We start from the raw sequence: 13,478 nt of genomic DNA on the forward strand, positions 1-13,478 counted from the left end.
TGTGCTGTACACAAATTCTACACTGTTCAAAATGAAAATAGTTACTAGCCCAGGATGTACTAACTGCCATATGAAAGAAACAATAATACATCGTTTTGTGGAATGTGTACGTGCAAGAAATTTTTGGATTGTATTTGAAAACTGTTGGAACATTCCGAATAATACCATACACTTCAGAAAAAATGAAAAAACTATAATGTACGGGTGTCTGTCAAGCGACCAGCGCGTAAAAGCTTTAAATTTCTGTATTATTGTGGCTAAACAATTCATAAACAAAAATTCAGAAAATCCATCAGTCTATGATTTTGAACTGTTTCTGCATTTTCTTAGCCAGAAGAAGAAAATAGAAAAATACATTGCTATAAAGACAGGAAAAGAAGATAGGTTTAATACAAAATGGAAACGCATTCCTACCATAACGTGTTAAAATTTTCACCTCTAGTACGCTATAGTTGCCGTTATGTAGTTCACAACAAGCATGTATACGTGTAGTATGTATGGATGGATGAGTGAGTGAAAGTATGTCTATATATTTATGTTCTTTTTTATTTTTCAGTATTTAATTACCGTAATTGCCATCAGTATTATATGCATTTAATCTTTGATTATCTGTCTAAACATTTCATTAAATATGTTATAGTTGCCGATATGTAGCTCACGCGTAGTATGCATGGATGGATGAGTGAGTGAGAGTATTTCTATATATTTACGCTCTTTTTATTTATCTATTAGTATTTAATTACCGTAATTATCATCAGCTTTGTTTTACATGCATTCAATCTTTGATTATCTGTTTAAATATTTCATTATATATGTATATTTTCTTTTTTTTTTTCTTTGAGTGAATAAACGCATTAAAAAAAATAAATAAAAAAAATAAAAAAAGGACAGTTATAGCTGTTATTCTGATATCTGAGCTTGTCTTTAAACCAAGTGACCTCCATTGATAGCTATACTTAAGAGATTATAACAAAAAGACTTTTTAGAAAAATAAAAACATGGGCTAACTTTGAATGTAAAAATGGATTCATTAACCATTGGTAATTATGGGGAAATCGTTGTTTACTCCAGTATTTTTTTTCCAAAACGAAGAGTTATTATCCCTTTAATTAAAATATTAAATCAATATGTTTGAAAAAGATAAGTTGTGGTTCTTTTAGGAGGTGTCAATAAAGTTCGGATGAATAACTAAAATAGTCCCATTTACACCCAATTATGAAAAGGATAAATAATGGTATTATCATACTAATGTTGATGCTCTGTTGTACTGTTATTCTTAACGCAATGGCCATTGAATAAAACGTGTTGAATAAATCAGTTTCTTTGGTTTTAGTTCGGCTTGAAGCCCAGTGATCTTGCACAGGAAGCTGGTTATGATGTTCTATGCTTGCTGTTAAGGAAATTTGAAAGTGATCAAATCCGGGTAGGCTAACGCACAGCATACAATTAAGTATATAACATTAAATATAATAATGGTTATGTAACATCATTAAATCGACACATATCGTAAATTAATATTTGTATTTGTCTTGCTAACCATTTGAATTGGTAGGTTCGTTTGGGCGTTTAATACTGCATGTGTAACCATACGACCTACATGTAACCGCCTTGACTGCCATCCAACGGGTCTAAAACCTCACTGGCTTAGAACATTTCTGTAATATGGATGATATTACAAGGCTTTATTTCTAATATCAATCCAATTTTTTGTCTTATCATCTAGTGAGGGCACACCTAGTCAATCCCATTTATATCCCGCTAAAATAATTATGCTTCCTTCAGATTGATCCGGTTCCTTTTAATTGTGATATATGTATTAAGAAATAAAGTCATTATCCACGGTCCGAGGTTGTGTATTCCGAGGCATTTTTCAAGACATTAATAAAAAAACAATTCAAAGAAATAAATAAGCAAATGTTTGACGTTTATAAGACAAAAATTATGCAACATTTTGTTTTTTCAGAAATTCATGATAACTAGGACGTTGGAGCATGTCTCTGCCGAGATGAGCCTTGATGACTTTTTTCTGCCCACCGATAGGATTATTAATATTTTTCCTGTTGAAGTTCAAAAGCAAAAAATGCAGCGGTTGAAAAAATGGGCACATTCAAAAAAATTCAAAACTATTCAAGGAATAAAAGCTGGACTTACAGCTCAAGGACGAGAGAAGCTTTGTGGTGAGTTTACTCTGAATAAATACAAATTATGTATGAATAACTTTGCGACTTTGTCTTCTTTTTTGTTTGTTCTGTGAATCTTATTTCAATGTTTTGAACGGTATTTCAGCAATTATTTATATATTCAAACACCGACTGTGCTTATTTCGATACTCCGTTACGCTGGCATGTTTATGGTCATCAGAGTAATATTGTACCTAAAGAAAAGTTTAGTTTATATATAACTAGTTCTTTTTCTTCCGCCAACTACATATTTATCTTGTTAATTTTTGACAGTAAAAGCGCTGTTGGTGGACGTGGGGTTCTTCATTATAATGACTCGACATGTAAACGCAATAAAAACTTCCAATTATATTTCAGTTATTGCTGCAGAACGTTATGCTAACGTTGCCAAGGTGATCACAGATATGTCTTGGAAACGATACGAAAGTCTCCGTGAAGATCTTTCAACAGCCCAGTTTATGTTCCAAGAGCTTCCAATACCTGCGTTAGAAGCACAGAGCCAGGAAATCAGGTATGCTATAAACCATACTTAGCATTTAATATGTTCCACATTTCTACAGCAGAGAAGAATTTTGGCGTATGTGATATACATCTCTCACATCTGAGAGTAAGTAAGTCTTCATGAAATATTTATAGCGGGTAAGTTCATATCTTACAAGCGAATACTGAAGTAAAAAAAACTGGCCAACCTCAGCTGTGACACTTATTATTTCATTAAAACTTATTTTATTACCCTAGCATGGAGCATGAATCCTTCCAATATGATGCGTTCCTGATTCACAGCGGTGAGGATAAACCTAAAGTCGAAGAAGTTTTGGAGCTGCTCGAGTCACGTGATATCCGTTGTTGTTATGCACCACGTGATTTCCTACCCGGAAGAAGCATATTATCTTGCATAGAAGACGCCGTGGAATTGTCCAGGTGTACTGTAGTCATGGTGTCTGAGAACTTTATGAAAAGCACGTGGTGCCAGCATGAACGAGATGTGGCCGAGGTCAAGGCAAAAGACACGGAAGGTTATTCGGTGATCCCTGTTCTTTTGGGCTTCAAACCGTCAGATCTGCCAAGTGCTTACAAAGTCAAAAAGTTTATCCTTGCTGATAGCCAAGATTTTATTCCCACATTGGTCAAAGCTATTGAAGGTATTTTTCTCTCTAGAAGTCTTTATCTCATGGGTTTTATTTCCCTACATTATTAATTGAAACAGCAACTAAACAAATCAAACTTTGTTAACGCTAAAATGCTGCAATGCTTCTATTGAGGGGCCTCTTGTACTAGAAATGCACCATGTTCCATAATTTACCACCTGACTATCATTCTAATAACGATGCGCGCGTTATACGTCACAGGTCTTGCATAACTACCCACGTGCTACGATTTTTCCCTTGGGGGGGCAACAAGCGGCCATTTTGTACAGGAGCAATGCATAGATGGGTGAAAACGATACGTTGTTTTTAACCGAAAACGATGTCCCCGGGATGAAACTGCCAACACCAAAAGTAAAGGAGAATACCAACGTTGTTTTGAAACGATGTGGTTAGCCTGTCAGTGGCGAGTTGGGGAGAAAAGAGCAGCACTGATTGCAAGGTACTGTTTACACGTGAACCGGCAAAGTTAATGATAATTTCATGTTGCAAAAGCAAAATTAAATCAGTTAGTTATTTTCCAAACGATATTATTTGAATAGCAGATACATAGATCAAACTAACAACAATAAAATTTTTGATGACATTGATTGAAACCTGCGGTGCACGATAGGTTGAGGAGGACACTGCCACAGCAAGTAATGCATGAATTTTGTTACATAACACCGTATGCTTGTGTCATTGTTAACTCTGCGGTATTATTACTCAATTTACTGCTTAAATTAATACCTGATACTATTTCTCAGGCTACCAAGTACAAATCACCTTATTTTGTGGCAGTTGACCTCCATGTTCCATCTTGTGTGCAGGTTGTTTATTATTATTTTCATTATTATTATTATTATTTGTTCAAGCCCATTTTGATAAAGTGGCTATGCTTTAACAAGAGAAATTTATGCTAAGTTTAAAAGATTAAATCATCAGTAGTATATACAATTAAAGCTATTTGATTATGCATTATTTGATTTTCAATTATCTTGATTATGATATGAGGTTTCTGCCTTTTTCTCTTGCCCTCAAATCAATATCTAACAAGTAAATTGATAGTGCTTTATTACAATTTTTGCTTTATACTTTCAGATGTAAAAACTGTGTAGCAGTTGGTAAAGCTGTAGAGATTGATGTGAGCATAGATCAGGGGAAATGGTATTAGAGAAACCAGGAGGACAAGACATAGATAATGTACTAGTAGATCCATCATCACAGCAAGGATAGATGGTGTGATCTTGTCCCTGAAGCTGTGCCTCAAGTTTTCAACAGGTTGAGTCCTTACTAAGACAAGCTGCTGCGGTGTGAATTGCAATATGTACATTCAGGTTATACGTGGCAGATTTATGACAAAAGAGACCTTCACAATATACTTCAAAGGAGTTATTCTTGCATCTATGCCTCATCAAAAGTACACAGTTACAGTGACTAGAACATTGTTTGCAAATAGTGAAGCAGTGGAGGCTGCAAAGTGCCATTGTTTTTCAGTATTAAGAATGACAGTATCTGTTTTTTTATTTATTTTTATTTTTCATTTTTAATGGGAAGGAGACTCATTTTGTTCTTTCTATGCCCATTCAGTTAAGGGTTGGTGGCAATATATGGTAAATCTGTCATGCCTGTATGTAGAATTTCTCTGGCTCAAATTTCCACATTTATTGGGTGCATTATGAGGTTGCCTGACTGATTAATGAGGTTACTTGTAGAAATATCTTGCTTACACATTTCTTGTGATTTTTTTACTGCTATATACAGATGATTATTCACATCTAAACAGTGGTGTGTGAAAGGAACATGTACTTGGTATTTGCATTTTAGAACTGTAGAATGTGTACCAGCAGGGTTATATTTCATAGTATATCTGCGAATGTTTCTAAAAATAAGCTTCATGTTTGATAATTAATTGGTTTGAAATAAATAACCCAAATAAAATCAATTCATTTTATATTTCACATAATCTGTTTTTATTATTCTCCTAAGCATTTAATCATAACATCTCCCATCATTATACTGTTATTGTGCAATAACATTGAAAGTTTCCAAGTTTTTATTAACAGGTTGATGCTAACGTATCAACCTGTTATGTATTATAAGTGAATTTAAGCATATTTCCTTACTCAAATGTATCAAACATACCACTGTCATAATACCGGTAAAGATACAGGTAAAGATGACACCATTAATAACTGGGTTTACAGCGCTGTTAGTGCAGAATGGTTAGTGTCAGATTGTTATCTGATAAAGTTTGCTACTTGTACCTGGGAGCAAAAGGTCTGGCACTTGACAATCAAGTTGATAAAATCACAAAACGCCTGTAGAAAATAGAGCATACCTGCCCAACATTGATTTGTTCAGATTCTTGACTAAGGGGTGCGTTACTGGTGTCAAGGGCCAAGACTGGAACTTAGGGGTTTGGCATGTCACTGGACATTCCCCTCGATTTCTGCCCAAATCTAATAAAGCCTCAGTTGCTTAGCTTTAACCAAATTTCCAATACCTACAGGTTGTGTTGTTTAATGCTTGGGGTCTCTTCTCTGGCGGCGGTTAATTGGGGACACCTGTGTGGCCTGTCAACGCACCTACATTGTAGATTCACTTTTGCCGGTGCCACATTTTCCATTGCCGTAAATATCAAATTCGTGAATAGAATGAGGAAAAAATGACAATTATGAAAAAATGTTTTTTGGAAGTACCTGTCACCTTCGCCACAGTAACCATATGGGCTGTGTTGCCCCCCCCGCCACAGGCGACACCTTGCGGAGCAAGCGTGCGTAATCCAGGGTGCAACTGAAAATAACCTTGTCGCGCGACCTTATTAGGTTATAGCGTATACATATTTTATATTTCTAGGCTCAACAGCCGACCCGCCCTATGGCAAACTTCGCACTGGGTATGAAAGTATGAAGCAAGAGGTAGAAAGACATAAGATGGAGCTCCAAAAAAAAAGTCAGCGACTTGAAGATTCAAGTGCATTAATCAGGCAACTGCGGGCAAAATTGGAGGCCACATCACTTTCTGATTAACTCTAACATAGAATATGTATCTTGCTATTGCTTGCTGGAAGAAATTTGAATTTTGAAGAATATTGTAATTCTGATGAGGCGTGTTTTAAATTTGTGTTTCTAATGAACAATGTACACTGTAAGCACCACGCCCATTTTGGGATAATATTTTTGTCATTATGGCTCTTTCACATTTGGCGTAAAGCCCTACCTATGAGTATCGTATGGGACATAGATTATACGCACATCTTGGAACGTCTGTTTCCGCTGTATTAATATGACGATACAGGCTGCATGATGAAATTGCATGTTATTGAACATGCACAAAACAGTTTGTTTTTCTACGGGTATGTGAATGTACGCCAACGATTGCCGGCATATGCGACCTAAGTGTTACGAACCTATTGCGCTTGTCTGAGTATGCGTATTTTTCTTCTCCGTTAGTGCTATGCACTATGTGTGACAGTGCCTGTACTTTTTATTCTAAGTAAGCAAGGTGGTTGTCTCTCCGATTTTTTTAATCTAGACTGTTGTTATAGTGTTATAGGATGTCACAAGTGTGTTTTGATTCATTACACTCATAAAAATTGTTAGATGTGGAAGACAAATACATATTTAGGAAGATGTTGACGATTGACAAGAAAATCCAAAAGAGATTTCAAAGAATGAAACTGCACCAACTGGACTAACATATCCTCAGATATACGGCGAAGAAAGAGACAATCATATTACCTATATATATGCAGATGAAGATTGAATGGTAATTTTAAAAAAAATATTATACTGTATCAGTTTAAGAATCAGTCTATCTGTACGGTGGATGTAGCACAAATTTGTTTTTTTTTTTTTTTTTTCAAATGCTGTGTCCTTTTAGGACATTTAAAGGCATTTCATTATATAGATAAGTTTCATATAATACGTTTTTTTCTGTTTTAGTTGAAACCTACTTACACATGTTTTAATTGAAACCTACTTACACATGTACCTATACGCAATTCACTTTATTTATTTGAACATATTTATTTAATGTCTGCAGATGTGCCATATCTTCGATGTCTTCGATATGACATCAATAATATTCCTATGTTTTATATTATATCGGATGTCTCTTGTTCTGATTAATCATAAAAACGAACCTACATGTAGCAAGAAGGTACTCACAGTTGATAGTTTGGTGGAAAACGTATATAATTCAATCCTTGATATGTTTCACGATCTCACGCCCTCCAGCTCGGCCTTCCCCCCCCCCCCCCCCCCTTTTGCACACGTAATGTTATCTTTTTCTAAGCGTCGTGAATGGGTACATGAAAGGCAGCAATATTAGTAAACCTTGACGACCTTTGACCAGATCTGGACATGGAAATACTGCTACGTTTCGCTCTTGACGGATGGCGAAAGACGAAACAAGTCAGTTTGTTTATTTTTTAAATCTTGTTTCTCCCCTTTTTTGTTTCTCCAATTTTTGATTGTACATTTGGAAAAATAAAATTGCGTTGCAAATGTTGTGGCTTTTGGTGTTTATTGGGATTTTTACTATCTTTAGTCCAAAATCTCTACAGTGTACAAATATCGTACAGGTACCGTCAGAACCTAGTTCCGCCTGGGCGCTGTAACAGTAAAAAAAGTTCGGTGTATACGCAATTGGCTCTAGACCAATATTGTGGCTATTGGTATTTATACGCGCTGGTAACCACCAAAATTCCAGAACCTCTACGGTCTATAAATATCGAATACGTCCCAGATACCGCCAGTGCCGAGTAGAGCCGGGAGACTGTTACAGTAACGTTAGGTGTACTGGGTATACACAATTGTCTCTGGACCAAAGAAAAAGCGGCCAAGCCAAATAGTCGCTGTGCGCAGGAATAGTTCCCAAATAGAGACGCGATGTAATTTTGCAGAATACCGTTGACATGAATTCTCTTGACAGGAATTGTTTTCAGCTATAAACGTCATTTTATTTACCTTAGTGCCATTTACTTGGCCGTTTTTCATAAAACAGTAGAACTGACCACCCTTATAAAAATTACCCTTGTGATCTTCCCGTAGGATAACCATGTATCCGTCAGTGTTCAATGCACGAATTGGTGATTTGTAGTTATTTGTCGCTTGTTTGTATCTTTTATTAAGCAACATGTTTTTAAAGCAAAGAGAAACTGTACTAGTCGCACGTTATTCATGAGAAAGGAAAATGATTTCGAGAAAATTATCAGTTTTCTTTTACATCATAAAAATTACCCTTGTGATCTTCCCGTAGGATAACCATGTATCCGTCAGTGTTCAATGCACGAATTGGTGATTTGTAGTTATTTGTCGCTTGTTTGTATCTTTTATTAAGCAACATGTTTTTTAAAGCAAAGAGAAACTGTACTAGTCGCACGTTATTCATGAGAAAGGAAAATGATTTCGAGAAAATTATCAGTTTTCTTTTACATCATTAGCAAATGACCGGCGTTTTCATTGATCTGATAAATCAGTTTTTTTAAACAGGTATTCGTTCATAAGTAGCATATAGATCTACTTTGACAATATCCGTGAAGGATTTCTTCTTCTTCCTATTTTGACGAACGACACATCTTATTTTAGACCCAAATCTTAGACAAATAATTTTTTAATGAATAGCTGTTTGTAGCGATTGATATTGCGATGATTTCTTAAACTATGCAATATATCAATGTCTGTTTCTTCAAAAGGAATGAAAGTATATACACACACACACAAATTAATTTAAAAAAATAAATAAAAACACCATACCCCCCTCTGCACCTCCCGAGGCTAAATACCTGTCTAAACACCGTAAACGAGTACCGGCAGGTTATAAAAATATCGTAAACAGTGATAACATCGTCTGCCTTTGGGTATGAACAAGTTGTAACAAGAGAAGCCTTGTACTTTCGCCTGGAAACATGACAGAAGACGCCACTGGTCCTTTTAATGGGTTATAGTTTGACAAAGGGTCAGATCTGTTGACATGCCTCTACTTTCTCACAATACACTCAGTTTTTTTTTTTTTTTTTTTTTTTTTTTTTTTTTTTTTTTTATGAAAGCTAGAACAGCGCAAATTTATTCATACGTAAGGGGAAATGATTTCAAGCAAGTTATCCGTTTTCTTTGGCATCTTTAGCAAATGATCATTACGTTTATCAATCTGCTAATAAAGAACTTAAAAAAGATTCCCCTCCATGAGAAGCAGAACTACTTTGACAAGGTCCGTGAAAGAGTTCATTTTTCTTCCTTTGGCGAACGACGCCCCTCATTTTCAGACCCAAGTAAAGAAATTAGGAATAACTGATTGAAACGACCGATATTGCGATTATATTTTAAAAATTAGAGTATAGTATATGTTTTTTTCTAAAAAAAAAACGCAAGTAAATCTTTTTAATCAAACGCCCCCCACCCCCACCCCACCCCCCAACTGTGTTATGCACAGCCAGGTTATTAATATGTCGTAAACAGTGATAACATCGTCCGCCCTAGGGTATGAACAAGTTATAACAGGAGAATCCGCTGTGTTTTCACCTTGAAGTATAACAAAAGACGCCACTGGTTCTTTTAATAGATTATAGTTTAACAAAGGGTCAGATCTGTAGACTTGTCTCGTCTCCCTCAGTCTGTTGTGATGATGTAGACATGTGAAGTGTTTTACCTGAAGCACACCAATAAATAACTGAAGGAATGGAATTGGCAAAAGAATAAATACGGCGGCTTAGCATAAGCAAAATAAACTACGACGTAAATCGATGAAAGTTTAAAAAGAAATAGCCAGCGTACATGTATACAGAGTGAAATAGAGAGACATTGAATTCAAGAGGGTAGACATCCGAAAGAGAGAGTGAATATTTTTGAAGATCAGAAGGCACTGACTAAGTTGGAACTATAAGCACATATTTCCTTCTCAAATAATATATTTCTTTATCAACATTTCGGAGGAACTTTTATTACGACTTGTCGGGGACCATTAAAGCAGAAAAACCAACACCGACAAAACATGACCACCTGCATTGGCGTAGGACAGCATATAAATGTACATGATCTCCATACGTATACACGCACCTGCAATGAAAACTAACAAGTATTTTCGAGTAATTTTGTCTTCAATGCAGCCCATGGTATAGGCTTAACTTTTTATGCTGTTACGAACATGTACTCTTGAACTGTTGGGAATTTTACTTGGACTCATGGTCATATGCCAATTTCTAATTAGTCTTTCATTTCTATTCATAGTGCAGTTCAATTTCTCATTTTAACCATGTTGCGAACATTGCTTAAGGCAATCTTAATTTGTACCCAAGACAATTAACATTCTGATAACGCTGTGCTCGGCCAGTTTCAGACCGTGGACAGAATAGCAAAGTGGACGCAACGACTGGTATAAATTCCCGGCAATAAAATCTACCCCCATTCACGGTCAGTTCATCAACCATGATGCTACGTGTTCTCATCGGCGTGTGCCTTGTTGCTCTGGCAGTATGTTTGGTACCAGATGTGTATAGAAGAAAACCGGCTCTCACATGTTATTCCTGTAACTACAAGAATACTGCATATGGCAACGGTAAGTGTTTAATCAGCCACTTTTGTACTCCGATTCTTTTTGCAGTTTGTTAATCACTGGTAGGTACTTGTATGCAGATGATTAGATAGATCGTGTCGGTAATTAAGTGTCAATGGCGTTTTCATGAAGACCTAAATCGTTTATAAATGCATGGCGGTTTCGTTATTATTATTATTATTATTATTATTATTATTATTATTATTATTATTACATGTTTCAATTCTTAAAGTATATAACCGTGCGTTGATGCGTTTTCTTTCTCTCATTTAATCGAAATATTTCTAAAATAATGCACAATTCCAAGATAAAATCGCAGGTGCGATTCCGTTCACTTTCGTAACTTGAAAATTGTTAACTTGTCAATATTGCAAGCCAGCAAAATTAAAGTTTTTTCCCCTTTTTTTTCACAGTGAACTTTAAAACAATAATTTTATCTCTAATTTCCGAAACATTTCATCATTTTAAGCAAGAGTGTCTAAATTCCGTGCACCATGCTTCCGGTTCGCTGTCAGACACCTGGGTTGCAAAGAAAGTCGCCTTTATATATGATTTTTTTGTTAATTCGATTGTACATGACAAGTCACAAGTCACCATAAGAAATTTTATCTTTCATGGCTGATTATAACTATTCTTTCTCCGACTTAATCAAATCGTTTGCCTTCATCTTCAAGAAAATCATGTCTAATTTTGTGTAATTTTAGTGGCATGAACCTTATAGAATAATTATGTTGATGTGGAATTTTTCTTCTTAAAGAGATACATACGTGTGTGTCTTGTTTATGAGCCGGAGAAAACAGTAACACGGTCAGAGAAACGGCAGTTTAAATTTCCACTCCACACTGGATCGGCTTGTCTTTGATATGGTTACATTCGGGGTGTGTGTGTGTGTGTGTGTGTGTGTGTGTGTGTGTGTGCACGCTCGCGCGCGCCCACATAAGTGTTTTTGTTAAGCTTCATGAAATTATTTTCAATTTATCTCTGAAATTGTATACACAGGTAAATATAGCACCACCTTCAGGGCGTGTGAGGATCCGGCTAGATTTGGTTATCTGCTGGCAAAGGTGGAGTGCCACACGGCCTGCTTTGCAAGACACGACAAAAACGGATGTGAGTATTCAAACTTTATCTTAGAATACAATTATAATAATTATTATAATAATTATAATAATAATAATAAAGAATACCGACCCAACAGCCCAATTTTTGAAGGTGGTTAAAGTGGACAAAAGTCAATCCCCCGACGGTCGTAAGGCCGATGTAGCTTGAATAGCTGCAAAATTAGAACGAATCGTTTGGAATCTACATATTCTATTTAGTAGAAATCATATAAGGTCTACTTGAAGTCACTCTCTCTCTCTCTCTATTCTAGTCATCTACCGAGGCTGTTTTGGCGGGAATCACGGAGTTGATGCCAGCCTTGATGGCTGCGGTAACCAGGCCGGTGCTAACTGGTGTTTTTGCCGCAGTCGTTTGTGCAACGACGAGATCCCACACCCTACCTGTCCCTTGGCGGGAATAGGTAGACGTCATAAGCGTTGTATGACGAAGCCACCTGTTTGCAGTGGTGTTCTATGTTTGCTTGCCCTTGCAAAGTGATTGCCCTCACCCTGCGTCGCGACTTTTCTCGTTCTTCGGCTTGCAGAATGTTCCACGTAAATTTGGTTTTAATCCCAATTGTCGATGACTGAATTTTGATTGTTACGATTTGAATTTTGGTGCAAACAAAAGTAAAGAAACAAAATGCAAGATTCTGTGTTGCCTTTTTTATCTGTGAACTCTTCTTCAGTAAATATTTGGGGTGTTTATTTCATCAAAGACATGTACTAACATTGCAAATACAGAGGAAATATTATATATATATATATATATATATATATATATCATTGAAAATCGGCCTTGATCAAATTGTCTCCGTGTTATCTCGATCACACTCAAAGTTGCGATATTGTCAAGATGGTAGAATCACTATCTAACACCAATTTTTAAAGCAATGAAATTAACAGTTAACGCTTGGCCATCCTTTTCGCATAAACAAGCAGGTTTATAAATTAAACGACTAATGTGTTTATTTATTTATTTGTTTTTTTTTTTACCAATATTAAAATTAGCCTTTCACAAAAAAGAAACGGGAACAAGATTTTCTGCAACATGTTCGTAGGCCTTTCTAACGTATCAAACCCCCTTATACTTCTTAACTTAAAAATTAAAAACTTTAAAATTTATTGAATGGATCACCAGATTGAACATTGTCTAGCAATAGCACCCGCTTAAGGTTAGAAAGCACAGTGTTTTGATGAATTATATATATATTCCTTCAAAGATTTTGCATTTTCTTCAGTGCAATGTAAATTTTTACCATGCAAAATTATTCTTATAGTTGTAGACTCGATCACTTGAGTGTGGCCTGTCTCGGTGTTACCTGAGCACCTTTGGGGAAATTCCTCAGTAAGAACGTTGATCGACTCAATCCATCAAATAATCAAGAATTCATCTTAATGATCAATTAAAAAATTAAGATAATGACCTGCTGATCTGTTATTGACAAATTGATTGTAGCAATGCCTCTTTACAATCCTTTTTATCCGCCTTATTACGATGATTTGGAAAATAAATC

At 35.8% G+C, this 13,478-nt stretch overlaps 2 protein-coding genes and 1 long non-coding RNA gene across 3 annotated transcripts; all 3 read left to right on the plus strand.

Moving 5' to 3' along the window:
* Positions 1 to 1,095: 1,095 nt before the first annotated feature.
* Positions 1,096 to 7,163, plus strand: LOC106150873 (uncharacterized). The gene is made up of 5 exons (XM_086997719.1): positions 1,096 to 1,423; positions 1,964 to 2,177; positions 2,538 to 2,691; positions 2,919 to 3,322; positions 6,164 to 7,163. The coding sequence occupies exons 2-5, from the start codon at positions 1,970 to 1,972 to the stop codon at positions 6,334 to 6,336; spliced, it is 939 nt and encodes a 312-aa protein (XP_086853845.1). The 5' UTR covers positions 1,096 to 1,423; positions 1,964 to 1,969; the 3' UTR covers positions 6,337 to 7,163.
* On the plus strand, positions 3,504 to 5,260 carry LOC147759407 (uncharacterized). The gene is made up of 2 exons (XR_015331519.1): positions 3,504 to 3,767; positions 4,406 to 5,260. It is a non-coding gene; the product is annotated as an uncharacterized LOC147759407 (long non-coding RNA).
* Positions 7,164 to 10,499: 3,336 nt separating the features above from the next.
* On the plus strand, positions 10,500 to 12,604 carry LOC106153475 (uncharacterized). The gene is made up of 3 exons (XM_013527415.2): positions 10,500 to 10,864; positions 11,861 to 11,971; positions 12,234 to 12,604. Exons 1-3 carry the CDS (start codon positions 10,735 to 10,737, stop codon positions 12,458 to 12,460), a joined length of 468 nt encoding a protein of 155 aa, XP_013382869.1. The 5' UTR covers positions 10,500 to 10,734; the 3' UTR covers positions 12,461 to 12,604.
* The last annotated feature ends 874 nt before the right edge of the window (positions 12,605 to 13,478 follow it).

The sequence above is a fragment of the Lingula anatina genome, chromosome 10, assembly GCF_051362555.1.
Source record: "Lingula anatina isolate TDL-2025a chromosome 10, LinAna3.0, whole genome shotgun sequence".
Lineage (NCBI taxonomy): Eukaryota > Metazoa > Brachiopoda > Lingulata > Lingulida > Lingulidae > Lingula > Lingula anatina.

Excerpts from the sequence above, each read along its gene's own strand:
- LOC106150873 (XM_086997719.1), top strand. The coding sequence starts at position 1,970 with ATGATAACTAGGACGTTGGAGCATGTCTCTGCCGAGATGAGCCTTGAT. Across the intron at positions 2,178-2,537 it reads AGGACGAGAGAAGCTTTGTG|TTATTGCTGCAGAACGTTAT; the intron begins GTGAGTTTACTC and ends ATTATATTTCAG. Across the intron at positions 3,323-6,163 it reads ATTGGTCAAAGCTATTGAAG|GCTCAACAGCCGACCCGCCC; the intron begins GTATTTTTCTCT and ends TTATATTTCTAG.
- LOC106153475 (XM_013527415.2), top strand. The coding sequence starts at position 10,735 with ATGATGCTACGTGTTCTCATCGGCGTGTGCCTTGTTGCTCTGGCAGTA. Across the intron at positions 10,865-11,860 it reads GAATACTGCATATGGCAACG|GTAAATATAGCACCACCTTC; the intron begins GTAAGTGTTTAA and ends TTGTATACACAG. Across the intron at positions 11,972-12,233 it reads AAGACACGACAAAAACGGAT|TCATCTACCGAGGCTGTTTT; the intron begins GTGAGTATTCAA and ends TCTCTATTCTAG.